The sequence below is a fragment of the Rhinatrema bivittatum genome, chromosome 12 (assembly GCF_901001135.1).
Source record: "Rhinatrema bivittatum chromosome 12, aRhiBiv1.1, whole genome shotgun sequence".
NCBI classification, from domain to species: Eukaryota; Metazoa; Chordata; class Amphibia; order Gymnophiona; family Rhinatrematidae; genus Rhinatrema; species Rhinatrema bivittatum.
The window spans coordinates 77,736,078-77,763,050 of NC_042626.1; the positions used below are offsets into that span (position 1 = coordinate 77,736,078).

The 26,973-nt window shown below is 45.3% G+C and overlaps 1 protein-coding gene across 2 annotated transcripts in view; it reads right to left on the reverse strand.

The window, feature by feature from the left end:
- MLLT6 (MLLT6, PHD finger containing) overlaps positions 1-26,973 on the reverse strand; it is a 371,762-nt gene that overhangs the window by 310,088 nt on the left and 34,701 nt on the right. For both annotated transcript variants that reach the window (XM_029573666.1, XM_029573665.1), the window contains exons 3-7: positions 26,245-26,299; positions 25,294-25,403; positions 10,793-10,896; positions 4,353-4,446; positions 3,031-3,138 (exon numbers count right to left, since the gene is read on the reverse strand). In XM_029573666.1, the coding sequence (XP_029429526.1) occupies positions 3,031-3,138; positions 4,353-4,446; positions 10,793-10,896; positions 25,294-25,403; positions 26,245-26,299 (471 nt within the window). The remainder of the gene's footprint in view (positions 1-3,030; positions 3,139-4,352; positions 4,447-10,792; positions 10,897-25,293; positions 25,404-26,244; positions 26,300-26,973) is intronic.

The following is a 26,973-nucleotide window of genomic DNA, read 5'->3' on the forward strand; positions in this document are numbered from 1 at the left end:
GTATAGAATGGTAGCTGGAAGGGGGATGGTAGAGGTTTAGAGGCAGGGAGGGAGGAACTGATGTGAGGATTAGTTGATGGCAGGGCAGCACTGAGGTGTGGCTACAGGAAAGCGCTGGAGTGTAAGGCTGGTAATGAAGTTTGAGTTGGCTTCAGTTGAAACTTGGAAGGAGACTGTTCTCCGGAGGAGATTAGAGGAGGAATAGAAGCATGGGCATGAGGTCCGCAGTAGCGAGAGGTCCAGCCAGCCCTCGGGGCTGCAGGAAGGACGCCGGGAGGGTGGTAGGGGATTTAAAACCCCTGAGGTCGCCGACTGCTGACGTCGTTGGAAGCGCCCAGCTCCGGATTGGCTGTGGAGCTGGGGACAAGATGCGCGGCGTGCGGTCCGAGATGGTGCTCTGCGAAGGGGAGCAGCGAGAGGGAAAGATTTTGCCTCGTGGTCGGCGGGGGAGCCCGTTTGGGAGGTAAGTGTAGATTTTAGAAGCCTTACCCTGACGGGCTATAGCGCCGACTGCGCAGACCAGGCACCGCTTCTCTGTCTGTTCGTCCGTGGGTCTGGCCCTCAATGAAAAAGGAGGAAGCTGAGTTGAGCTGAGGAAGAGTGCTGGATGAGGATTGCTGGATGAATGCTGGATGAGTGCTGTAATAGGATTGCTTGAGCTGAGGATGAGTGCTGGATGAAGATTGCTTGGGCTGAGGATGAGTTCTGGATGAAGATTGCTTGGGCTGAGGATGAGTGTTGGATGAAGGTTGCTTGAGCTGAGGATGAGTGCTGGATGAAGGTTGCTTGAGCTGAGGATGAGTGCTGGATGAAGATTGCTTGGGCTGAGGATGAGTGCTGGATGAGGATTGTAGAGATGTGGATGAGTGTTGGTAGCTCACTGGGTCGATTGAAGGAGGTGTATTCCAAGTTAATTTTTAGATTACTTAGGTGGGACTCTCTTTTAATTTGCTATAGTGGACGAGTTGAGTGTATATACCCAGTTTCTTTTGTCCTGAGTTTGTTTGTTTTTTTTTACTGGGTCCCACAAAGGGGCGCACTAAGGGGCATGCCCTTAGTCGCGCTCCTTCGGGACGTGCAACGCCCGGTGCGTGACGCCGTCGGTGCAAGCGGGGAATTTAAAGGGCCTTAATCCGCCCTCTGATAGGCTCAGCTCCGTCTATGGGCGGGGATTCACTCACCGCGCGGTCGGCGCCTTCAGTTTGTTTTTTTTCTTTTCCGCTTCTCTCACTGCGATTTTTTCCCCGTTCTTCGTCGATGGTTCTCCTCTGCCACGGCTCACTGAATCACTTCGTGAGCGGGCTCGCACCCTGACTGGGCCACTTGAGCCCCGGCAGAGGAGGTAGGGTGTCGCTGGGCTTGCTGGGCGAGGAGGCCGCACGAAAGCCTTTTTACCTCCGAAAGTCTTGTCATTCTCATTTCTGGATGTCATGGAAGAATTTTTTTGTCCAGAATCCAATATACGGAAACTTATGCCAAAGTGAGTCTTGAAATCATAGGAAATCATTGGTCCCATGAAAGTGGATTTGCAATTGCAGAGCGAACAGTGAAGTTTTGTTTTCAACACCTAAGGACCTTTCTGGTAATATATACCTTTGAGAATTACAACACAAATTTGGACATTAAGGGGTAGATTTTAAAAAGGTACGCGCGGGTGTACATGTGCACGCTCTACCTGGCGCACGCACATGTACAACCGCAAGTTATAAAATCAAGGGTTGGCACGCGCAAGGGGGTGCACAATTGTGCACCTTGCGTGCGCCGAGCCGTGCTGCCTTCCCCCATTCCCTCCCCCTAACCTGACCTCTCCACCCTTCCCCTAACCTTTCCCCCCCCAGCCCTACTCTAACCGCCCCCAAAACCTTTGTTTTACCTTTTGCACCTGCCTCCGGGCAAGTGCAAGTTGTGCGCGCCGGCCAACTGCTGGCACGCGATCCCTCAACACAGCGTCAATGGCCACTGTGTAGCAGGCCTCTGGCCCTGCCCCCGCCCTGCCCCCTTCCCGTCCCTTTAGGAAAGCCCCAGGACTTACATGCGTCCCGGGGCTTTACACGCATCGCCGGGCCTTTTGAAAATAGGCCCGGCGCACGTAACCTTTTGAAAATCCGGCCCTAAGCATATATTTCCCAGGCCCAAGCATTTAGGGCAGGAATATCAGCCATGGCAATGTATGGCAGGTGCCCGATGGATGCTGGCATTTTGACCCATATTTCTGGGGCATGATCAATCACTCAGTGCTTCTGGACTACAATGACTGGATATTTTTTCAATACGTTGGGATAGAAGGTTCCAGAATCCTTGAAACCTCTTTGAACATTTTCCTCCTTTGCTATTAAAGACTTTGTTTTTCAGGAAGGCCTGTGTGATTGGTAAAAAGGCTATTTTAGTAGCATGGAAAGAAGACACACTGTTTTACATGACTTACTGCAAATGGATAGCAGAGAAGTCAACTGTGTCTTTTAAATGTCGATAATATTTTTTGAGATTTGGGAAAAATATATTCAGACTCTCTCTTCTAGAGTGAGGAATTTTATTGTGAACAGTACTAACTGAATTTCATCTCTTTAGATGTTTAGGTATCATCTGTGATGTTCTCCTTGTATTTATGTATAGGGAAGGGGAGGGTAGGCGAGTTAAGGGCTACTTTGGATATTTTGGGTTGTGAGGGGAGGGCTAGGGGAAATAGGATGATAATTGAAAATGTTAAGTGTTTTTTTATTGATTTCTTTCAGAGTGCATAAGGAATAAATGCACTTTGGAGCTTTGTGTAAATGGTTTCTTTTGCAAATAAACAGATTTAAACTAAAGCTGTTTGTGAACTGTACCTGTTGTGTCTATGCTCTGATAAAAATCCTAAAATATGCCTATCATCATATATGACATTACTACCCATCATAAAAGGAATCACTCTTAACTCTCATATAACCCTCATTCAAAAAAATCTCTCTTAAACCCTGTACAGAAAATGAATCCTAATCCTTGTATAACAAATCACATTCATAACTGAAAAGAAATCAAAATGAACTGTACTTTTTTTTGGCGCTCATGGTGTGGTGCGGGCTTCTCTTGCGCAGGGGAAACGGACCTACTCCTTCGAGCTGGAATGTAAGGGCAGCCCCCAGAGTGACGAGATGTCTTCTTCAGTGAGGGGGGGGGGGGGGGAAACGATTGGACCAAAGGGAAGAAAAAGAACAGACATTAATTTCAGGCTATATATTTTAAAGTTTTGAAAATATTCCATGAGAGAAGATCTGGCTCCCCTGATTATTGTCTCTGGCAGAGGTTAAATGCACAGAGGTCCATATTCAGTGGACCGGTAAACAGGAAAGTTACTCAGGTAACATTAACCAGATAAGTCTGACACTGAATATACCCAGCTAACGTTAGCTGAGTAAGTGCATCAGGGTAACTTTAGTATACTGATTTTTCCAATCACACACGTTGACGGCCGGATTTTAAATCGGCCACGCACGTAGAAATCGCCACTTATGCGAATGGCCGGGCCCTTCGCGCATTTTAAAAAGGGCCCGGCCACACGCGTAAGTGGCGATACCCGCATAAGTCGGGCCCTGAAGTAACGCGAAGAAAAAAAGGTAAAAAAAAAAAAAAAAAGGATTTATAGGGTGGGGAGGAGAGGGGAAGGGGAAGGGGAAGGGAGGATAGGGTAGGAGATAGGAAAGTTCCCTCCCAGTCCGCTCCTAAATTGGGGCGGACAGGGAGGGCACTGGGGGAGGCCTGATCTCATCGCCGCACGAATTTGCAAAATGTTACCCCCCCCTTGCACGTGCCGCCCACACATATGGTAGCACACACACATGGACACGTGCGCGCACCTTTTAAAATACGCCCTTAAGTTTATCCAGCACTAACCCGATACATTTTAGCCACACTCCTACCCTGCCTCTTTCATCTGGCTACATTTTACCCTAAAAAATGACTTACCCCTGGTAAAAGTTTGCTGATTTGTGGGCTGAGAATTTCAAATTGGAGGTTGTCCAGCTAACTTAAAGGTTACCCTTTAAATATTGATATCTGAGTTGTATTCTGAGTCCCTGCTCTCTTTAGTGTTATTGAAAACCTTTGCAGGAGCATAGAAGTACTGGAGAGTTTTTTTAAAAAAGAGATTGTTGAAGTACACAGCCATTTATAAACTACGAGCAGAGGAGAGAGAGCTCAAAGTGAGTGGGCTGGGCTAGTGATCTGCTAGAATAAGCTGATGGAACTGAAAACATATGTTATGTACAGCCTTCTTAAAAGGAGAGGATTTTTGTGCTCATTTTACTGATTCTCTTCTAAAAATTAAGACTCAGAAATTCCCAGGAGGTGTTCCATCAACCCAGGATTTTGCTCACCATTTTATTAAAATGGTACTTGCAATAACCAATATACTTCACATTGTCAACTTCTAAAGCTTCTTCTTCACACAGCAGTCCAGCCATTTGGGCACTGGAAGCAAAGGAAAGAAAGTAAGAATGAATGTTGGTTAAGGAAACTTAAGTTCTACCTTTTTCATCCTAGCTATACATCTGAAGGGAGGACAAATATCATCTTGAAAGCTAAAGCGTATCAGTATTTTTACATAATTCTTACATTGGTTCAATAATTTAGCTATATATTACAAAGGTAGATACAAGCGAAACACAAGCAAGCAGTGGTGGATGCATGGAACAGCCTCTCAGTGGAGGCAAAATGAGAAAGAGGAATAAAACTGAAAACAAGTATGATCTTCAATATTACAGTAAAAAGGGAAAGTGAACAGACTAGATGGGCCTTGTAGTCTTTATCTGCCCCCATTCTGTTCAATGTACATTAGTGCAAAAGTTTAAACATCCCTGCCATTTTGTATGTTTCAATGAAATTTCTAAATAACAGAAGCTGACACAACTTCTACATGGTACAAGTTTAAAACAACATCATTCTGCAATGTTTAACGCAAAATGACTATTAGAAACTGATTTTATACAGACGAAAAATAATGGTATGTGCAAAAGTTTGGACACCCTTCCAATTGTTCATTAGGCCTTCAAATAGTTAGGTGAAGACAATGCCACAGTTTAACAATTCTCTACTCTGATTGTTGTTCTCTCTACTTTCAACACCATGGACGCCTCTAACAGCTGTCTGAGCATTTGAAAATGAGTAATTCACTCTTACAAAGTAGGAGAAGGCTATAAAATGCTCTCTAAATACTTCCACATAGCATTTCACTCCACAGAAACATTGTTAAGATGGAGTTGCATTGAACTGTTGAGGTCAGGGCAGATCTGTAAGACCAAGAAAAATTTCTAATCAAACTGCCAAAAAACTGGTCAGATCTGCAAAACAGAACCCACAAATTACAGCAAATGACCTGCTAAAAATGTATCCTTCACATAAGTAATTGTCCAGAGCTATATGTTAAGTGTATAAGTGTTGCTTAATCAACAATGATTTGCATGGGAGAGTTGTCAGAAAGAAACATTGTCCCAAAAGTCATTGTCACACAGAACAAAACTTTGATAAGCCTGAATCTTTTTGGAACAAAATGCTTGGGACTGATGAACCTAAAATTGAACTGTTCAGCCACAACTATACATACATGGTAACATACAGTTGTGCTCACAAGTTTACATACTTCCTGGCAGAATTTACAAGATGTGTAGCATTTTAAGAAAACCTGAATGATCAGACAAAACACGTCTGTTATTTTTAATGTGTTTCAAATTAAACTATTTTATGCATCACAGAATAGCACAATCATTAAACAAACCATAGCAATAAAGGAAATAATAAAATGGTCCTGTTCAAAAGTTGTATAACAAAAAACAAGACCAGGGAAACCAAACAAAACAAAACTCACAAGCATCCAAAGGTCAGCAGAAGATATATTTAGAAAACGTGTCAGCAAGCCTGGTGATGGATCATCCGGACCATTCAATCATCCATCTTTCTTAGGGCCTCATTTTCCAATATCGCATTGGTATCGCATGCGATACCAAAAAGGGGCGTACCCTATGCTAATAAGCATGTGTATTGCAAATTGCAATAACAGCTATGCAACACGCTCTTAGCGCAAGCTGTGCTATTAACCCAATTTGGGCTACATTGCCAGTATATATCACAGTTCATAATGTTTCCGGACAGCCTGTTTCAGTATGCTGCAGGAGAGAGAGAGAGACTTGCTATAACCTCATATTCAACCTCACTTTGAACGAGTGTTGTATTCGGTGTTATATAACTTTGTATATTACCAGTGTACATTATGAATGATTCTCTAAACCCTGCACATAACCCATCCCCATGTTTTACCCTCCCTCCACCCCCCCCCTCTGTCACTCCTATTTTGAATCCCCCCTTCTTCAAATTATCTAGTTATTGTTCTGTTACTGAATTTTTTTACCTACTGTTCTTTGTAAAGGCCATGCCTATATATACTTTGGTTGTAAGTTACATGTGAACCGACACGATGTGCAAACGGTTGTCGGTATATAAAATCATTTAAATAAATAAATAAATAAATAGTGCTGTTTTCAAGCTAGGTGGAGAGAACATTGCCCAAATCTCATCTTGGAGAGAGTTTCCTCACTCCGAAGGCCAGCAAATCTTCACAAGAGACCTCTGTTCTGTTCGTACGTCTCATGTTGAATGTCAAAGTGGCCCCCAACCCCCTACACTCATACCTAACCCCCACCTCGAGTTACTAGGTGGGCCTCCCATAGGGATACAAATACCTGTCTAGGGAGGAGGCACTATAGCAAGTCAGTCTCTCTCTCTCTCTCTCTCTCTCTCTCCTCTCCTCTCTCTCTCTCTCTCCTCTCTCTCCTCTCTCTCTCTCTCTCTCTCACACAGGCTGTCCGGAAACACCGTGAAGTAGCAAATTGCAATACACATGCCTATTAGCATAGGGTACACCCCTTTTTGGTATCCAATGCGATATTGGAAAATGAGGCCCTAAGTGCTGATTAAACTAAATATCAACATATCCTAGAAGCTGATGTCCCACAGTCATTGAAGAAACTGAAGCTAAAAAGAAGTTTAATATTTCAGCAAAACAACAATCTGAAACAAACCTCGAAATCAACCAGGAAAGAAAGATGAGGTTTTGGAATAGCTTTTACAGTCCCCAGACTTGAATATTACTGAAAATCTGAGGGGAGATCTCAATCATGCAGTGCATGCAAGGAGACCTAAGAATATTTCTGAACTAGAAGAGTTCTGCAAGGAAGAGTCGGAAAAAAATTCCAAATGTAAGAGTAGAAAGCTTTGCAGCTGGCTATTGGCAATGCTCGGACACTGTTACAAAGCATTGATTGAAAGTGTGCACAAACCAGAATCATTGTTTTCATATTTTGAATCTGTAAAAAAACCGCAATACATAGTAATTATGTATTAAAATTTGTAGAAATATGTTGTTTTTAACTTTGTATTATACACTTTAAAAAGCCAGACCATGGAAAGGACATAAAAAAACACAAGGCAAAAACCATTCCCATGGCATGTTAGAAAATACGATGGCGCACCAGATTTTATAATCCACGCGCGTATGTGCGGGCAGCGCATGCAAGGGGGGGTGAATTTACGCAAACTCCATGCGGCAATACATTCGGGCCTTCCCCAGTTCCCTTCCAGTCCGCTCCAATTAAGGAGCAGACTGGGCGGGAAATTCCCTAACTCCCTGCCTAATCTTCCTTCCCCTTCCCCTCTCCTGCCAGCCCCCTAAAGCTTACTTACCTGCCCTGAATTTTTTTATTTCATTACTTGCTTCTCCTTGGGAGCAGAAGTAATTTACGCACGCCAGCCAGCTGCCAGTGCGCGCTTCCCCGGGATTTCTACAATGTTCTCTCACCCTAGCTTGATGGACCCTCTACCAGGGTACTATCAAGCTAGGGCGAGAGAACATTAAAGTTATCTCATCTTAGTCTGACTCTCCTCACTCCAAATCACATCAAATCTTCATTGAGGTCTACTGTGCAGTTCATACGTCTCACTCTGCATGTAAAACTGGCCCCAAAACCCTAGACCACCACCAAATCCTCACCTCGAGTTATTAGCTGGCCCTCGTGGTATAAATAGTTGACTACTATGAAAGCCTTATAAAGAGTCTCAGTCTCTCGTCTGTCTGGGCATGGCGTGGTAACTCTGAAATGTATATGCCCCTTTTCCTTATCGTTATCCATGTGAAAAGTATTGCATTTTGATGAATCTAGGGGTAAGATAGTCTGGTATTCAGCGGCCAGCAGCTAAATATTGACCTAATGTAGTTTAAATATAAGTACTCAGCACTAGTAAAGTTTCAAAAGGGCCAATTTTGGAGCCTAATGCTCAAATGGGCCGATACAGTACGGTGCACTCCGACGGAGCGCACTGTTAACCTGCCATTGGATGCGCGTTTTCGACGTGCTAGCGGTACCCCTTATTCAGTAAGGGGCCGAAAATGCGCATCCAACCCGCCGAACCTAATAGCGCCCGCAACATGCAAATGCATGTTGATGGCCTATTAGGTATTCCCACGCGATTCAGAAAACAAAATGTGCAGCCAAGCCGCACGTTTTGCTTTCAGAAATTAGCGCCTACCCAAAGGTAGGCGCTAATTTCTTCAGACATCGGGAAAGTGCACAGAAAAGCAGTAAAAACTGCTTTTCTGTGCACCCTCCGACTTAATATCATGGCGATATTAAGTCGGAGGCCCTGAAAGTTTCGAAAAGTAAAAAAAAAAAAAAATTTGAAGTCGGCCCATGGCTGTCGGGTCGAAAACCGGACGCTCAATTTTGCCAGCGTCCGGTTTCCGAGCCCATGGCTGTCAGCAGGCTCGAGAACCGACGCCGGCAAAATTGAGCGTCGGCTGTCAAACCCGCTGACAGCCGCCGCTCTGGTCCAAAAGGAGGCACTAGGGACGAGCTAGTGTCCCTAGCGCCTCCTTTTGCCTGTTTTTACCTCCAGGCCTCATTTGAATAGAGAATTGCGCGCACAGGAGAGTGGCCTGTGCACGTGCCGGGAGAATGGGCGAATGCGGACTTTACTGTATCGGCCCGAAAGTTAGGCACTTAACCCTTTGAAAATTGACCTCTAACTTAATAACGTCTAATCAGGGTAAAATTATGTTGCTTCTCATATGCTCCAGAAATTAAATATGGAGCACATAGCTCCAGTCCATAATCCTGAGTTTAGTGAGCAAAGACAGTGGGGGAGTTCCGTACAGCTACTGTATATGAGCACCACAATCAAAGGTGTTTGATTTTACACCACTTTACTATCCCTCCAAAATTTGTTGTCTCCTTTTTTAAATGCCATAACCGAAGCATATCTCATTTGGATCTGTTTTAAATATTTTTTTCAACCTATTTAAATTTGCAGTTTTCAGTCACACTGCTACATATGTTTGAGAAACTGTGCCAGGCTTGTATTCCTCAAAGAACAGAAATTCCAAGTACATTTAAGTCCTAGTTCCTCTGGGTATTGATAGAAGAGAAGATGATTGAGAAGAGTATTTCCAGTAGATTTATTTAAAATTTTTTATTTTATTTAAAATCTTTTCTATACCGTCGCTAAGTTATATACCATCGCAACGGTTTACATGTAGGCACATATTTAATGTAAGTAAAAGTGTACTATAGTACATTCTAACAGGTGCCGTCAGAGGTTTGGTTACAATATATCATTAGACAAAATAATTTTTAGAGAAGTGGGTCATGACCGAGTGTACTGAAGGTACTTTTACGGGTAAATTTATCATACATAGTGTTATCAATATGCTAGTTGTGATGTGGGGTTCATAGACTACTCTACTGTATCGTCCTAAGTACTGTGTGTCTGTGCTATCTGCTTATTCCTGAATAATTTCTATTCTCCTGTCGCCTTGTTAAATGCTTGTTTAAAAAGCCATGTTTTTAAACTTTTCTTAAATGCCTTGAGATCACTTTGTAATCTGATCTCTGGAGGCATTGTGTTCCAAATTGCGGGTCCTGCTAATGATAAGGCCCTTTCTCTCACTTGGGTTAGTCTTGCTGTTTTAACTGAAGGGATGGTTAGGAGTGCTTTATTTGCTGATCGAAGATTTCTGTGTGGGATGTGTACCCGTAATGCTTTGTTTAGCCAGTCTGATTTCTCATCATGAATTAGTTTATGGATGGTACATAGGGTTTTGTATTTAATTCTGTGTTCAATCGGTAACCAATGTAGTTCTGCTAGGGTTTCGGTTATGTGGTCCCTCCTCCTTTTTCCGGTTAGTATTCTAGCTGCTGTGTTCTGAAGTATTTGAAGTGGTCTTAATGTAGTATTTGGTAGTCCTAGCAGCAGGGCATTACAGTAATCCGTGCTGGAGAAAATTAGTGCCTGTAGAATTGTTCGGAAGTCATTTTGAATTAGTAGTGGTTTTAGTTTTCTGAGTACCATGAGTTTTGCATATCCTTCCTTTACTTTTAGTGATATGTGCTGTTTTAGATTGATTTCAGGGTCCATTATTATTCCAAGGTTACGTACTTTTCCAGCTAGTTCAATTTTCTGGTTGTCTTTGAGGATTATTGAGGTTTGGCTGATTTCAGTATTTTTCCGTTCTAGGTGTAGAAATTCTGTTTTATCAATATTAATAACAAGTTCCATTTGTGTTAGTAGTTGTTTTATAATGCTTAGGTACATGTTAGCTAGATTTAATGTTTTCTCTATTGTGTCATCTATAGGTAGAATTAGTTGGATATCGTCAGCATAAATGTAATGTATAATTCCTAGTCCTGCCAGTAAGTGGCGTAATGGCAGCATGTATATGTTAAAAAGGGTCACAGGACTGTGGCTAGAAGCCAGAATATGTCTTACTTACCAGGTCACATGGAAGGCTTGTCTGCATCCATGGCGGTTACAAGTCATGCAAGCTCCAGATGCTGCCTTGCTCTCCCTGCCCTGCTCTTCACAGATATAGCAGGTCTGGGGAAGGAAAAGGGAGCCATTGAGAGTATCTTACAATAACTCAGCATTACAATCTATTCAGAAGGGTATCCTACCCACAAACACGAGATAATAGGCAGTGCCAACCTGTCACACACAATAAAGCAGTCTATTTCTTTATCTGGATGCAGAAAGAAGTGAGGTAGCCGTGTAAGTTCATTTGAATGCATGAAAATAAAGGTTACCATGAACAAAAAACAAAGTGATACCTCTTTCTCTCAGGACAAGATGGTGACATCATCAGATGGAGCTGTCGCAGAATACTTTTTCAAAGTTTCTAGAACTTTGACTGGCACACTGAGCATGCCCAGCATGCCACCAACCCCGTGGCCATACAGGGTCCCCCTTCAGTCTCGTTTTAGAGCAAAAAAACACGAGTGAAAAATAAAATAAGAAAACGTAAGCGAACCCAACTCCGTGGGGTGGTGGGCGGGTTTCGTGAGGACTAACATCCTGCTGTCCTGGGAGAACACCTGTTACAGGTAAGCAACTCTATTGAATTAATACATTTCTTGACCTGATTTTGGAAGCTATTACTCCCTCCCTTAGATCAAAAAAGAATGAGCAAGAGGTGACATTATCAGAAAATATGTTAATCATAATGTCAGGGTTTCACTGTTCAGGGTGCATCACCCCAGGAGTGGTACAGGACTGCAAGGCTGAATGCTGGGCAGGTCTAGGTCTGGTCTGCAACCCAGCTAGCCCCCTCCCCCACAGGTTAAGCCCTTGGGTTCTGGGGGCCAGTAGGTCTTTGTTGCTGCAGTTCATCATGGTGAGCTAGGGTTGGTAACTTTCAAACAGCCACGCGAGTGCACATGTATGTGTATATGCTGGTTCGCGCCCAGAAACACGGCCATTTTATAACATACGTGCTTATATACTCGTATGATATAAAATTGGCTGTACGTGCATACAGGTATGCACAATTTTATATGGACATATGCATGTGCATGCAAATGCCGGCTTTTAAGTAGGGTGGGGGTTTTAAAAATAATGCACGCCGATCAATAGCCCTTTTTCCCAGTTTACTCCCAGTTTACCCTGTTAACGGATCAGATTTCCTAACTCCGTTGTTTAGCCTCCCTTTTACCCTTTTAATCCTGACCTTTAAAACCTTGCTGACTTGCCTCATTTTTTTTATTTGTATTTTATTTTAATACTTACATGCTGTTCATAGCAGAAGTAAAGAATCGCAGTAGAGTAGCCCAGTGCATGGAAATACTTACGCGCACATTTATTTATTTATTTTTTATTTAAAAACTTTTCTATACCGTCGTTTAGTAGTTTCTCACAGGACAAGCAGGATGGTTGTCCTCACAAATGGGTGACATCGAGGATGGAGCCCACCACGGAAAACTTCTGTCAAAGTTTAACAGAACTTTGACTGGCCCCTACTGGGCATGCCCAGCAAGGCACTGACCCTGCAGCCAGCAGGGGTCTCCCTTCAGTCTTCTTTTTTCCGCGCAGCAGTTGCCACGCGGTGAAAGGAGCTCTTCTTACCACGTTGCTGACGGGAATTCGGTTTTTTCTTTCCGAAGAAAATTTGCCCCTCAGGGGTCTCCCTTCGACAAATTTTTGTCACCTTCGTGGAATCCGATAAGTTTTTTGCCGTTTTTTTATCGACTGCCGTCGATTTTTGGCCCTCGAGGCCTGTTGGCACTTACCGATCCCGCGGCTAAATTTGGCCCTAGGCCATGGCGACGGGGTTCCGTCGTTGTCCGGATTGCACCCGGACTATGTCAATCACAGACCCCCATAGGGTTTGTGTTTTGTGTTTGGGTAGTGAGCATGATGTCCTGACTTGCCACCAATGTGCCTTAATGACACCTAAAGGTCGCAAAACCAGGATGGAGAAGATGGGGCTCCTCTTCCATGCACCCACCCCAAGCCATCGATAGCATCGACGTCATCGAACCGGCACCGTCGAAGTTGTACCACCACCGTCCAACCCTCCGGTGACCGTCCACCATCGATGACTTCCCGGCCGTCGACTCCTGTTCCCCTCCCCGGATGGGCGAGGAGATCGGAAGGACAAGCATCGCCATCGATGGCACAAGTCTCGGCCCGTCGAGGATCCACAACCATCGACCTCTGAACAGGCCGAGCCACCGACTAAAAAGCCTCGGTCAGACCTGGCCAACCGTCCACGTCTCGTTCGAGGCACCGAGGAAAACCCTCACCCTCTCGGGGTGTGGGAGCCGTGATCCACCGTTACTAGGGATGTGAATCGTGTCCTCGATCGTCTTAACGATCGATTTCGGCTGGGAGGGGGAGGGAATCGTATTGTTGCCGTTTGGGGGGGTAAAATATCGTGAAAAAAAATCGTTAAAAAATCGTTAAAAATCGTTAAAAATCGAAAATCGAAAAACCGGCACATTAAAACCCCTAAAACCACCCACCCCCCGACCCTTTAAATTAAATCCCCCACCCTCCCGACCCCCCCCCCAAACACCTTAAATAACCTGCGGGTCCAGCGGCGGTCCGGAACGGCAGCGGTCCGGAACGGGCTCCTGCTCTGAATCTTGTCGTCTTCAGCCGGCGCCATTTTCCAAAATGGCGCCGAAAATGGCGGCGGCCATAGACGAAAAAGATTGGACGGCAGGAGGTCCTTCCGGACCCCCGCTGGACTTTTGGCAAGTCTCGTGGGGGTCAGGAGGCCCCCCACAAGCTGGCCAAAAGTTCCTGGAGGTCCAGCGGGGGTCAGGGAGCGATTTCCCGCCGCGAATCGTTTTCGTACGGAAAATGGCGCCGGCAGGAGATCGACTGCAGGAGGTCGTTCAGCGAGGCGCCGGAACCCTCGCTGAACGACCTCCTGCAGTCGATCTCCTGCCGGCGCCATTTTCCGTACGAAAACGATTCGCGGCGGGAAATCGCTCCCCTGACCCCCGCTGACCTCCAGGAACTTTGGCCAGCTTGTGGGGGGCCTCCTGACCCCCACGAGACTTGCCAAAAGTCCAGCGGGGGTCCGGAAGGACCTCCTGCCGTCCAATCTTTTTCGTCTATGGCCGCCGCCATTTTTCACAGCGCCATTTGGAAAATGGCGCCGGCTGAAGACGACAAGATTCAGAGCAGGAGCCCGTTCCGGACCGCTGCCGTTCCGGACCGCCGCTGGACCCGCAGGTTATTTAAGTTATTTGGGGGGGGTTCGGGAGGGTGGGGGATTTAATTTAAAGGGTCGGGGGTGGTTTTAGGGGGTTTTAGTGTGCCGGCTCACGATTCTAACGATTTATAACGATAAATCGTTAGAATCTGTATTGTATTGTGTTCCATAACGGTTTAAGACGATATTAAAATTATCGGACGATAATTTTAATCGTCCTAAAACGATTCACATCCCTACCGGTTACAGTGGTCCCTCCGGCTCTGCCTCAGCCTCCCTCTCCCATCGAGCCGGGTATCGTTACCCCTGGTCTCCGGGCAGAACTGGACCGGCTGGTCCAAGAGGCCATCGAGAAAGCGATGCAAAGGTTCCAACCTCCACCGTCTCCGGCATCGATTCCGGCACTGTCTCCGGCACCGACCCCGACTCCGCCACCGAGGAGGGAACCGACCACCGAGCCTTTGGTGGACGCTCTAGCACCGCTACTGCGCCGCATGGAGGCACTTATGACGGCCCTTCCATCGGTGATTCCAGTAGCACCGACAACACCATCGTCTCCGACAGGATTCTCATCGGCAGGAGAAACACCGTTTCTGATTCCCCCGTCCGGGGTGGTCCCATCGGTGCCTTCGCATATCTCTCCACCGATCTATCCTTCGGCTCCATCGATTCCAAGACCGGCACCGATTCCATCGGCAGCCCCGAAGCCCTCGATGCCATTCCCAATTCCGCCTGCAGCACCGATTCCATCAAGGTTTCATTCGATGCCTTCGGATCCTCAACCAGGTCCTTCAGGGCTTCAAGCCCCACATGATCCTTACGATACCTGGGGTGATGATACATCTTCTGACACAGATTACCCTTCACCACCATCTCCTACAGAGAGTAGAAAATGATCTCCTCCTGAGGATCTCTCCTTTATTAATTTTGTAAAGGAGATGTCAGAAATTGTACCTTTTCAGCTGCAATCTGAGACCGATGACAGACACCAGATGATGGAACTGCTCCAATTTCTGGATGCTCCAAAAATCATCGCTTCCATCCCCATTCACCAGGTCTTTCTTGACCTTTTAAGAAAAACTGGGAATCTCCTTCATCTGTGTCTCCAGTTAACAAGAAGGCTGACTCCACATACCTCGTCCAGTCAGCACCAGGGTTTCAGAAGCCTCAACTGGAATCATCGCTCTGTTTGTGGTTGGAGTCCGCGCAAAAGAAGGCCAAGCGTCTAAAGCCACACTCTTCCACTCCACCTGTCCAGGGATAATAAATTCCTGGATAGTGTGGGACGGAAAGGTATCATGGGGCTATGTTGATTCACGCATAGCTTCATACCAACTTTACATGACTCAATATACAGAGCCATCCTTAAACAGATGAAAGACTACGCTGACACATTGCCGGACCAATACCAGCCACAGCTTCAAGCCCTTCTTAACAAAGGGTTTGAGGCAGGGAAGCACGAGATCAGAACGGCCTATGACATCTTCGACGCTTCCACAAAAGTTTCAGCTACTGCCATCTCAGCCAGACGTTGGGCTTGGTTAAAGTCATCCAACCTTCGCCCAGAGGTCCAGGATCGTCTAGCTGATTTACCCTGCTTAGGGGACAATTTGTTTGGAGAACAAATTCAGCAGATTGTGGCAGAATTAAAAGATCACCACGAGACGTTGAAACAACTTTCATCTGTTCCATCTGAGGTGTCCTCCAAACAACCACCTAAGAAGGACTCTAAAAAGTCGTTCTTTCGGCCACGTCGTTACTATCCTCCATCGGCCAGGCCTCGTCCTGCTCGATCCTCCAACAGACCTCAGCCTAGGAAACAAAGACCTGCTGTAGCCCCACCTCCTGGGCCTGCGGCGGGCCTTTGACTTCCCTGTACGGAGCACATGCCACATCCCACTCCCAGACATCCCTGTGGGGGGTCGACTGTACCACTTTTTACAACGCTGGATACAGGTCACCTCAGACCAGTGGGTGCTAGCAATTATCGCACAGGGTTACCACCTCAACTTCATAACTCTTCCGGCAGACTCCCCGCCTCTTCAAGCATGGAGTCTAACCAGCCATTTGACTCAATTACAACAGGAAGTATCCCTTCTTCTGCAATCAAATGCTATAGAACCCGTCCCTCCTTCTCAACGAGGGAAGGGATTCTATTCCAGGTACTTCCTCATACCAAAGAAATCAGGGGGGCTACGTCCCATTTTGGACCTTCGGGCCCTCAACAAATACCTTCAAAAAGAAAAGTTCAAGATGGTAACCCTGGGCGCGCTGCTCCCTCTGCTGCAAAAGGGGGATTGGCTGTGCTCTCTCGACCTCAAGGACGCTTATACCCACATTGCGATTACACAATCCCATCGCAAGTATCTGCGGTTTCTGGTAGGCCGCGACCATTATCAATACCGGGTACTACCTTTCGGTCTGGCATCTGCTCCACGAGTCTTTACCAAATGTCTCGTAGTGGTAGCAGCATTCCTCAGGAAGGAAGGTGTCCACGTCTACCCCTACCTGGACGATTGGCTAATCAGGGCCTCCATCCCTCAGATTGCTCAATCCTCCCTAAAATTGACAATTCACACACTCCTTTCCTTAGGGTTTCTTGTCAATTACGAGAAATCTTGCTTAGTCCCATCTCAAACCTTATCCTTCATTGGAGCAGACTTGGACACCTTACAGGCAAAGGCCTACCTTCCGCTTCAACGGGTCCAAACTCTCATGTCCCTAGCCCGCCAGCTCCAGTCTCAAAACACTGCCACGGCTCGCCAATTCCTCATTCTCCTAGGACATATGGCATCCTCGGTTCAAGTCACTCCCATGACCCGACTAGCCATGAGAGTAACACAATGGACTCTGCGACACCAATGGATTCAAGCTTTTCAGCCTCTGTCCTCCATAGTCACAGTTACACAAGCGCTACGTCTGTCTTTAACCTGGTGGACGACTCAGGTCAACCTCCTTCAGGGCTTACCTTTTCTCCTACCAGATCCACAAGTAATCCTAACCACCGACGCTTCCCACATCGGTTGGGGAGCCCATTGTGACGATTTCCAAACCCAAGGGTTTATGGTCACCAGACGAAGCCGAACACCAGATAAATTTCTTGGAACTTCGAGCAATCCGCTACGCGCTCAGAACTTTCAAAGATCATCTCTTGAATCAGATAATCTTAATTCAGACAGACAACCAAGTGGCCATGTGGTACATAAACAAGCAGGGAGGCACAGGCTCCTTCCTTCTGTGTCAGGAAGCTGCGCAGATTTGGGCAGAAGCCCTCTCCCACTCCATGTACCTCAGGGCCACTTACCTGCCGGGAGTAGACAATGTGTTGGCAGACCGGCTAAGCCGTGTCTTCCAACCACACATTGGTCGCTAGACCCTCTGGTAGCGACCTCTCTGTTTCGCAAGTGGGGTTCTCCCCGCATAGACCTCTTTGCGTCCCCTCAGAACCACAAGGTGGACGATTACTGCTCTCTCATTCGAAGCCAGTACTCTCGGCCGAGGGATGCCTTCTCCCTCAAGTGGACGACAGGTCTGCTCTATGCATTCCCTCCACTTCCTCTTCTGTCAAGGACTCTCGTGAAGCTTCGCCAGGACGGAGGAACCATGATCCTGATAGCACCCTACTGGCCACGCCAGGTGTGGTTTCCCATACTCCAGGATCTCTCCATCCGCAGGCACATCCCTCTGGGAATGGATCCGCATCTGCTCACTCAAAACGACGGATGCCTCCTCCATCCCAACCTCAAGGCCTTGTCCCTGACGGCATGGATGTTGAAAGGCTAGTTCTCCAGCCTTTTAACCTTTCGGATTCGGTTTCTCGTGTCTTGATAGCTTCATGAAAGCCCTCCACCAGAAGATCCTATTCATATAAATGGAAAAGGTACACATCATGGTGCACTTCTCAGTTCCTTGATCCCCTTTCCTGTCCAATCTCTAAGTTCTTGGACTATTTATGGCATCTATCAGAATCCGGTCTTAAAACCTCTTCCATTAGGATGCATGTCAGTGCGGTAGCCGCTTTCCATAAAGGTATAGAGGGTGTTCCTATTTCAGTACAACCCCTGGTAACACGCTTTCTTAAAGGCTTGCTCCATCTGAAGCCACCTTTACGTCCTCCGGCCCCATCTTGGGACCTTAATCTGGTTCTTGGTCGCCTTATGAAACCACCTTTCGAACCTCTGCAATCCTGTGACCTAAAATATCTCACATGGAAAGTGTTATTCCTTTTGGCTATCACTTCAGCTCGCAGGGTTAGTGAATTACAGGCCCTAGTTACCTATCCGCCTTACACTAAACTCCTGCAGGACCGGGCAGTACTCCGCACTCACCCTAAATTCTTACCTAAGGTAGTTTCGGAGTTTCATATGAATCAATCCATTATACTACCTATCTTTTTTCCCAGGCCCCACTCCAACTCCGGGAACAGACTCTGCATACCCTAGACTGCAAACGAGCTCTAGCTTTTTATCTAGACCGTACACTTGCACACAGAAGAGCACTCAATTATTTGTCTCTTTCCATCCTAACAAGTTAGGACAACCTGTGGGTAAGCAGGCTCTTTCCTCCTGGTTGGCGGACTGCATTTCTTTTTGCTATCAGCAAGCTGGCATTCCTTTTCAAGACCGTGTTAAAGCACACTCTGTGAGGGCCATGGCGACTTCGGTAGCACACCTTCGATCGGTGCCGCTTCCTGACATCTGTAAAGCTGCATCCTGGAGTTCTCTCCATACCTTTGCAGCCCACTATTGTTTGGACAAAGCTGGAAGACAGGACTCCATCTTCAGCCAATCTGTCTTGCGTAACCTTTTTCCAACCTGATGTACCAACACCCTTCCACCTTCCCGGTAGGGTGCGGATGCCCTTTACCAAATTCCACCCCAGTTGTTGTGCCTGTTGCACGTCGTTGGGGGCATTTGGTGCAAGTCAGGACATCCTCAGCTCGGTACTCACCCATTTGTGAGGACAACCATCCTGCTTGTCCTGTGAGAAAGCAAATGTTGCTTACCTGATGTAACAGGTGTTCTCACAGGACAGCAGGATGTTAGTCCTCACGAAACCCACCCGCCACCCCGCGGTGTTGGGTTCGTTTTAGTTTTTACTTTTTTAGGCACTGCCTGTAGCTTTGAAAATCAGACTGAAGGGAGACCCCTGCTGGCTGCAGGGTCAGTGCCTTGCTGGGCATGCCCAGTAGGGGCCAGTCAAAGTTCTGTTAAACTTTGACAGAAGTTTTCCGTGGTGGGCTCCATCCTCGATGTCACCCATTTGTGAGGACTAACATCCTGCTGTCCTGTGAGAACACCTGTTACATCAGGTAAGCAACATTTGCTATACCATCACAACGGTTTACAGATAGGCACATAAATAAGTCTGGTTAGGATTATAAATTAGCTAGTAGGTGCCAATAAAGTTTCGGTTACGTGATTCAAATAATATACACTATTTGGATTGTGGATTGGAAATTCCATTTATATGATATCCATATATATCCATATATCTCTGGAATTTGTTGCCAGAGAATGTGGTTAGTGCAGTTAGTATAGCTGTGTTTAAAAAAGGATTGGATAAGTTCTTGGAGGAGAAGTCCATTACCTGCTATTAAGTTCACTTAGAGAATAGCCACTGCCATTAGCAATGGTTACATGGAATAGACTTAGTTTTTGAGTACTTGCCAGGTTCTTATGGCCTGGATTGGCCACTGTTGGAAACAGGATGCTGGGCTTGATTGACCCTTGGTCTGACCCAGTATGGCATTTTCTTATGTTCTTTCTTATGAGAATACTGTACTCTTATGAGAATACTGTACTCTTAAATTAATCTTTAGGTATGAGAAAAAATAATAAAGGAGGGATAACTGCTATTTGTTGACTTTTAACAGTGTGCCGGAGTTCTCTTTCTTGTCCGCTAGTATTCCTTACTCCCCACTCTCCTTGTGAAAAGCTTTTTTGAAGAGCCATGTTTTTAAACTTTTTTTTAAAGAGTTTTAGATCTTTCATTAGTCTTATTTCGAGTGGTAGTATGTTCCATAATATTGGACTGGCTAGGGATAGTGCTCTCTCTCTTACTTGCGTCAGTTTTGCTGACTTGACCAAGGGGATGGTTAGTAGAGCTTGTTTGGCTGATGTTAGATTTCTCTGGGGGACATGTAGTCGTAGTGCAGTATTTAGCCAGTCAGTATTTTTCTCATAGATTAGTTTGTGGATTGTGCATAGTGTTTTAAATTGGACTCTTTGTTCAATTGGCAGCCAGTGTAATTCAGCGAGTGTTTGAGTGATGTGATCTCTTCTGCTTTTTCCAGTTAGAATTCTGGCTGTGGAGTTCTGTAAGATTTGTAGTGGTCTTAGTGTTGTATATGGTAATCCAAGGAAGAGTGTGTTACAATAGTCTGTGCTCGCGAATATAAGTGCTTGCAGAACGGTTCTAAAGTTCGCTTGGGTTAATAGGGGTTTTAGCCTTCTAAGCACCATAAGTTTGGCATAACCTTCCCTAACTTTCACTGATATGTGTTGCTTAAGATTGAGTTCATTGTCAATTATTATACCTAGGTTTCTGGCTTTTTAGTTTAGTTCCACTATCTGGTCCTTTTTAAGTTTGATGGGATTCTGTATTAATTCAGTGGTTTTTCTTTCAAGGTGTATGAATTCTGTCTTTTCAATATTAATTACCAGTTCCATTTGGCTTAATAGTTGTTTTATTATATCTAGGTACAACATTGCTAAGTTTAGTGTTTTTTCAATTGTTTCCTCTATTGGAAGGATTAGCTGAATGTCATCAGCGTATATGTAATGTATGATACCTAGTCCTGCCAAGAGGTGGCATAGAGGCAGCATTTAGATATTAAATAGAGTTGCCGAAAGTGCTGACCCCTGTGGGACCCCAGTCATTAGCTTGATTTTGTCTGATATTGTGTTTTTTATCTGTACCTGAAAAAATCTATTGTGTAGGTAGGAGCGGAACCACTCAATTGTTTTGTTTTGTAATCCTATTTCTTCAAGCCTTTTTATTAGTATGCTGTGATTTACTGTGTAAAATGCTGCTGACAGGTCTAGTAATATCATAATGTAGTGTTTTCCGCTATCAAACCCCTGTAGTACATTATCTGTTAGTGAGATTAGTAATGTTTCAGTGCTATAGTGTTTTCTGAAGCCGTGTTGTGAGGGGTAAAGTATGTTATTGTTGTCTAGATGTTCTGCCAGTTGCTTTCTAGGGATGTGAATCGTTTTTTGACGATTTAAAATATCGTCCGATATATTTTAAATCGTCAAAAATCGTTAGGGCCACGATACAATACCAATTCCCCCGATTTATCGTCAAAAAATCGTAAATCGGGGGAAGGGGGAGGGCAGGAAAACCGGCACACTAAAACCCCCTAAAACCCACCCCCGACCCTTTAAATTAAATCCCCCACCCTCCCGAACCCCCCCCCAAATGCCTTAAATGACCTGGGGGTCCAGCGGCACACTAAAACCCCCTAAAACCCACCCCGACCCTTTAAATTAAATCCCCCACCCCAAATGCCTTAAATTACCTGGGGGTCCGTAGCGGCGGTCCGTAGCTTAAATTACCCCCGGGTCCGTAGCTAAATCGAGGGAAGGGCGAGCGCAGGAAATCCGGCACACTGAATCGTGGTGTCTTCAGCCGGCGCCATTTTGCAAAATGGCCGCCGCAAAATGGCGGCGGCCATAGACCACTACGATTCGGCGCAGAAGGTCGTTCCGGACCCCCGCTGGACTTTTGGCAAGTCTTGTGGGGGTCAGGAGGCCCCCCCCAAGCTGGCCAAAAGTTCCTGGGGGTCCAGCGGGGGCCCTGGAGCGATCTCCTGCCGCGAATCGTTTCCATACGGAAAATGGCGCCGGCAGGAGATCGACTGCAGGAGGTCGTTCAGCGGGGGTCTGGAACCCTCGCTGAACGACCTCCTGCAGTCGATCTCCTGCCGGCGCCATTTTCCGTATGGAAACGATTCGCGGCAGGAGATCGCTCCAGGGCCCCCGCTGGACCCCCAGGAACTTTTGGCCAGCTTGGGGGGGGCCTCCTGACCCCCACAAGACTTGCCAAAAGTCCAGCGGGGGTCCGGAACGACCTCCTGCGCCGAATCGTATTGGTCTATGGCCGCCGCCATTTTGCGGCGGCCATTTTGCAAAATGGCGCCGGCTGAAGACACCACGATTCAGTGTGCCGGATTTCCTGCGCTCGCCCTTCCCTCGATTTAGCTACGGACCCGGGGGTAATTTAAGTTACGGACCGCCGCTACGGACCCCCAGGTAATTTAAGGCATTTGGGGTGGGGGATTTAATTTAAAGGGTCGGGGTGGGTTTTAGGGGGTTTTAGTGTGTCGGGGGTGGGTTTTAGGGGGTTTTAGTGTGCCGCTGGACCCCCAGGTCATTTAAGGCATTCGGGAGGGTGGGGGATTTAATTTAAAGGGTCGGGGGTGGGTTTTAGGGGGTTTTAGTGTGTCGGTTCACGATTTTAACGATTTTAACGATACTCTAAACACCCAAACGGCGACGATACGATTCCCTCCCCCTCCCAGCCGAAATCGATCGTTAAGACGATCGAGGACACGATTCACATCTCTATTTTGTACTGTTTTTTCTATTAATTTAGCAAGCATGGGTAAGTTTGAAACAGGTCTATAGTTACTTAAGACATTTGGGTCACTGTTCTTTTTCTTCAGTATTGGTTTAATTATTGCACCTTTAAGAGAGTTTGGCATTAGTCCTTCACTAAGTGATAGGTTAATTATTTTTGCTATAGTATAGGAGGTTATATCAGCTAGTTTTGATGTCCATGGTGGGAATGGTGTCAATCTTATGTGGAGCGGGGTTCAAATTTTTTATCATGGATTCCACTTCTCTCTGGGTTACCTCATCAAATGTGTCCCATGGTGTTACATCTCTTTTGTGCATCTTAATTTCCTGCTTAGTTAAGATCGGTATCTTCGCTTTAAGGCTAGTGATTTTATCTGAGAAATACTGTGCTATTTCATTGCATTTATTTTCTTTAGGGGTTTGGGGCGCCTCTGTGTTATCATTAGTCAGATTTTTTACTATGTTAAATAGAGCTCTTGGATTGTTTGTAAATTTCTCGATTTTTGCGCTAAAGAATTGTTTTTTTGCGTCGAGAATTACTTTTTTATAATAAGCTAGTTGTTTCCTAAATTTGGTTAGGTTTTCTGCTGATTTGTCTTTTTTCCATTTTTTTTCCTTTTTTCTCAGACTTTGTTTGATTTCCTTTATCCTCTTGTTAAACCATGGGTTTTTTGTTTTAGGCTCGTGTATTTGCATTGTTTTTGTGGGGTTAATGTCTTCAGCCAATTTATTTGTGCTAGTCAGCCATTCTGTAGTTGCGGTTACACAGTCTTTGTGGTCAAAGTGTATTAGTGTCTCTTCTAGTTTATATTTTAATGTTTCAATGTTAAAAGGTGGACGATATTTAAACTCTAATTAGTTTCATTTTCCTGTATTTCTTTTGGTTTTATGCATTTAATAGTGGACTGAATTAGGAAATGGTCTGACCATGGGATTTGCTTATATTTAGTGTTCATATGTTCAAAGAAGCTATGGTTGATGTAAGTGAGGTCCAGTGAGTGTCCCGCTTTGTGAGTAGGTCTATCTGTGATTAATGTGAATCCTAGTGCTGTCATCAAATCGTTTAGTGTTTGGCATGTATTAGATAGTGGATTTGTGTCCATATGAAGGTTGAAATCTCCAAGCACGATAGTTGGTTTGGAGGGGTTTAAATTAATTGTTAAATATTCAATTAGTGGTGATATGTTTAGCTCAAGTAAGCTAGGGGGACAATAGATAAGGCATATTTGAGTATGTTCGGTGTCAAATATTGAGATTTCATGGTTACGAGGTGGTGTTGTTGGTATTAGTTTACATTTGAGTTTCAGGGTAACTTCTCAGAATGTCTATGTTGTGCCCATGCTCCACCTCTTTTTAAACTTTTTTATTTGTGCGCTTCCCGGGAGATACACGCGTACTTGCACGCTGGCCCGAGATATGTGCGTATCTTCCGGTTTTGGCACTTGTAGGGCTTTTAAAATCAACCGTTGCACAGGCAGGAGCAAAGCTGGTCAAACTGAAACAAGGGTGGACAGGCTGGTAGTCTGAAGCGAGGCTGAGCCTCAATAATGGGTACCGGGATAGGACACAGAGCTGGAACTGGGACTGAACAGAGATGCAGACAAGCTGGAACTGGGCAGAGACTAGAACGAGGTTCAGGCTGAGGCAAGACAACACATAGGCAAGACAGGGAAAGGAGATTAAGACTAGGACTGGGCAAGATAGAACTAGACCAGGCAGACAAGGACAGCACTGGACAAAGGCCCAAAGACAGTTAATTAGAAGACATAGGCCACTAGGCATAAGGCCCAGAGGCCAATAAGCAAGGAGAGGCCTGGACAGGCCACAGAGCAAGAAGCAAGGTAAGGTCAGGCCCCAAGGTCACAGGGCAAGGCAAGGCCTAGAGTAGGCCATAGAGCAAGCTAAGGCCCAGAGGCCACAGGGCAGGATGCAACATAACAGAAGGTCCGAGAACCACAAGGCAAAGAGCAAGAAAGCCTGGAGGCTACAAGGCAATGCAAGGTGCAAGAAGGCCCAAAGGCCACAAGACATAGAACAAGGAACAGTGGCCAGGTCAAAGAGCCAAGGGTGATTCCATGAAGAGGCAAGGATACAATGGCAAGGCTGGGTTACACATGGCTGGAGCTTGTCAAGGCTGGAGGTTAAGCTCACTGAAGACCCATGGTGGAGCAAAGGCTGCAAGACAGGCTGAATCAGGAGGCCATTTAGATGGCTTGAATAGCTCTGAACAGAGCTCATTGGAAGCCTTTGCAGGTGGGGAGGAGTCCCAATCAGGATGCAATGAGGCTACACAGCAGACAGAATCGTAACACATAAAAAGCATTACAATGATAGTGTGAAGGGGTTGATGGGTGATCAGAAGGTGACAGGAAGTAAAATTTATGAGCCATAAAATTACACTGCCTTGCACCTTCTGATCATCCACAAACTCCCCAATTCCCCTTCCCCTTCACATTGTCATTGGAATAACTTATGATTCACATATTTTTTGGTAATGTTTTTTTGCTCATTCTGTTCTGATATAAGGAAGGGAATAATTGCTCCCCAAATCTAGTAAAACATGTATTAAGTTAATCCAATAAAAAGGTATACGCTTAGTTTTTTGTTTGATGTTAACTTTTATTCTGTGCTTCTCTGGATGCAGAGAAAGGGGATGTGTTCTCATCAGCCGGAAGGGATCAGAGTGCTTACCTTATTGAAACGGTCATGAGGTACATATTGCAGCACTATTGGTTCCATGGTCAGAACATTGGCAAACTGCACCTCCGGGATGTAGAGTGCACAGACAACATGGGCCCAGCCTGGAAAGAGGAGCACACAGATAGAAAAGGAGAGCAGTCAGCTTCTTAGGGCAGGATTTCTCAAGAGATCAAGTTTCCTGACCCTGGCTGTCATATATCACCTTGATCATTTTGTCATGAAATATATTGTCATATATTTCTTTTTCTCTTTTGTAGCTCCATTTTACTCCTATTGTTATTAATGATCTAGATTGATGTGGATAATAGGAAGAAGAGCCAAGAACCTCAATGAATGCAGAGAGAAAAGTGCTGAAAAAAAATTATAAACAACATCCCATATATTTCCTCTTTTTTTAATGTCTTATTCTCGTTTTCTACAATATCTCCCATCTCTTGTTGCTGACATACTCTGTATAGTAGACTTCCAGAGATATCAATGAATTTAAAAAAAGGTATTCTTGCTTTTGTATTTTGAGAAAGATGACACAGGAGGCAGAATTTCCAAAATCTTTTGAGAAGGATAACAGCAATAAGATGTAAACTGTTGATTATAACAAGCTAGTGATCTGACCATAATGTCAGAATAAAAGATAATCAAATCCTAGTGACTGGGATGGTAGCTCCCCAGTTCGATGCTATGCATTTGGGATCTAGTGTGGATGGATCCTACAGAGGTAACTGCACTCTCAATAAGTGTGTTTATACAGCTGAGATGCTGTGAGACTGGGGGAGCAAGCTTCACACCTGATATGTCATATTTCCCGCAGCACAGAGCAGTCCATTCTGAGCTCTACAGCTGCCTCGCATCAGCAGCAACCACAATGCCCTGACAGGCTAGCACCAAGAAAGCACTCCACTATATGCATATGCTCTAATGCTGAGGAGTGGGATATTCATTTACCTCCGTTGTCTGTTCTCTTAAGGGCACCGTCTTTGTGTGGACACAGCTCACACCTCTGAAAAAGAAAGAGAAGCAATATATATTAGTATAGGGCAATATAACAATTAAACCATTTGCATCTGCCATTCGGGTGGGTACGTTTTGAAATTTAAAATTGTATGTGTAAATCCTGATCCTTCCCCCAAGTGTGCTTCTGAATATGCCCCATTCAAGAGGGGCATGTAGAAAGGCACCAGTTATATGGGTAAAGCACTGCTTTGAAAATTGCCCTCCCACTGCCAGCAAACCCCATCAGAAAAGACTCGGCTACCGATCCCCTCCTTCCTTTATTCTGTATGGTAAGCCTTTTCCTCCAGGCCTCTGCTGTCCCACGTCACCATGGCACATAACAAAGCAAGAAGGCACTGAAGGTTATATAGTTCTCATGCTAGTAAAATACTGTTTAACAGTATTGGTAACTGCTTTCTTATATCTAGCCTTATTCATTTGCCTTTCTCCCCAGGTGCTTGCCATCAATATCTATGTCTTGTGACCTCTGGGCAGGAGTATTACAAGATGCTTAGCAGATTCTTCCATCATGTTGTCAATTTCTCATTCTGTTGTATGTCCCTCACAAGCAACACAGTATTTGAAAAAGATAACATAAATAAATACACAACATACACAAATGGCTTTTATAATACCTTTATAGCCAGGTACTATCAGAGTGGTATAAGTGGAGACTTGTTT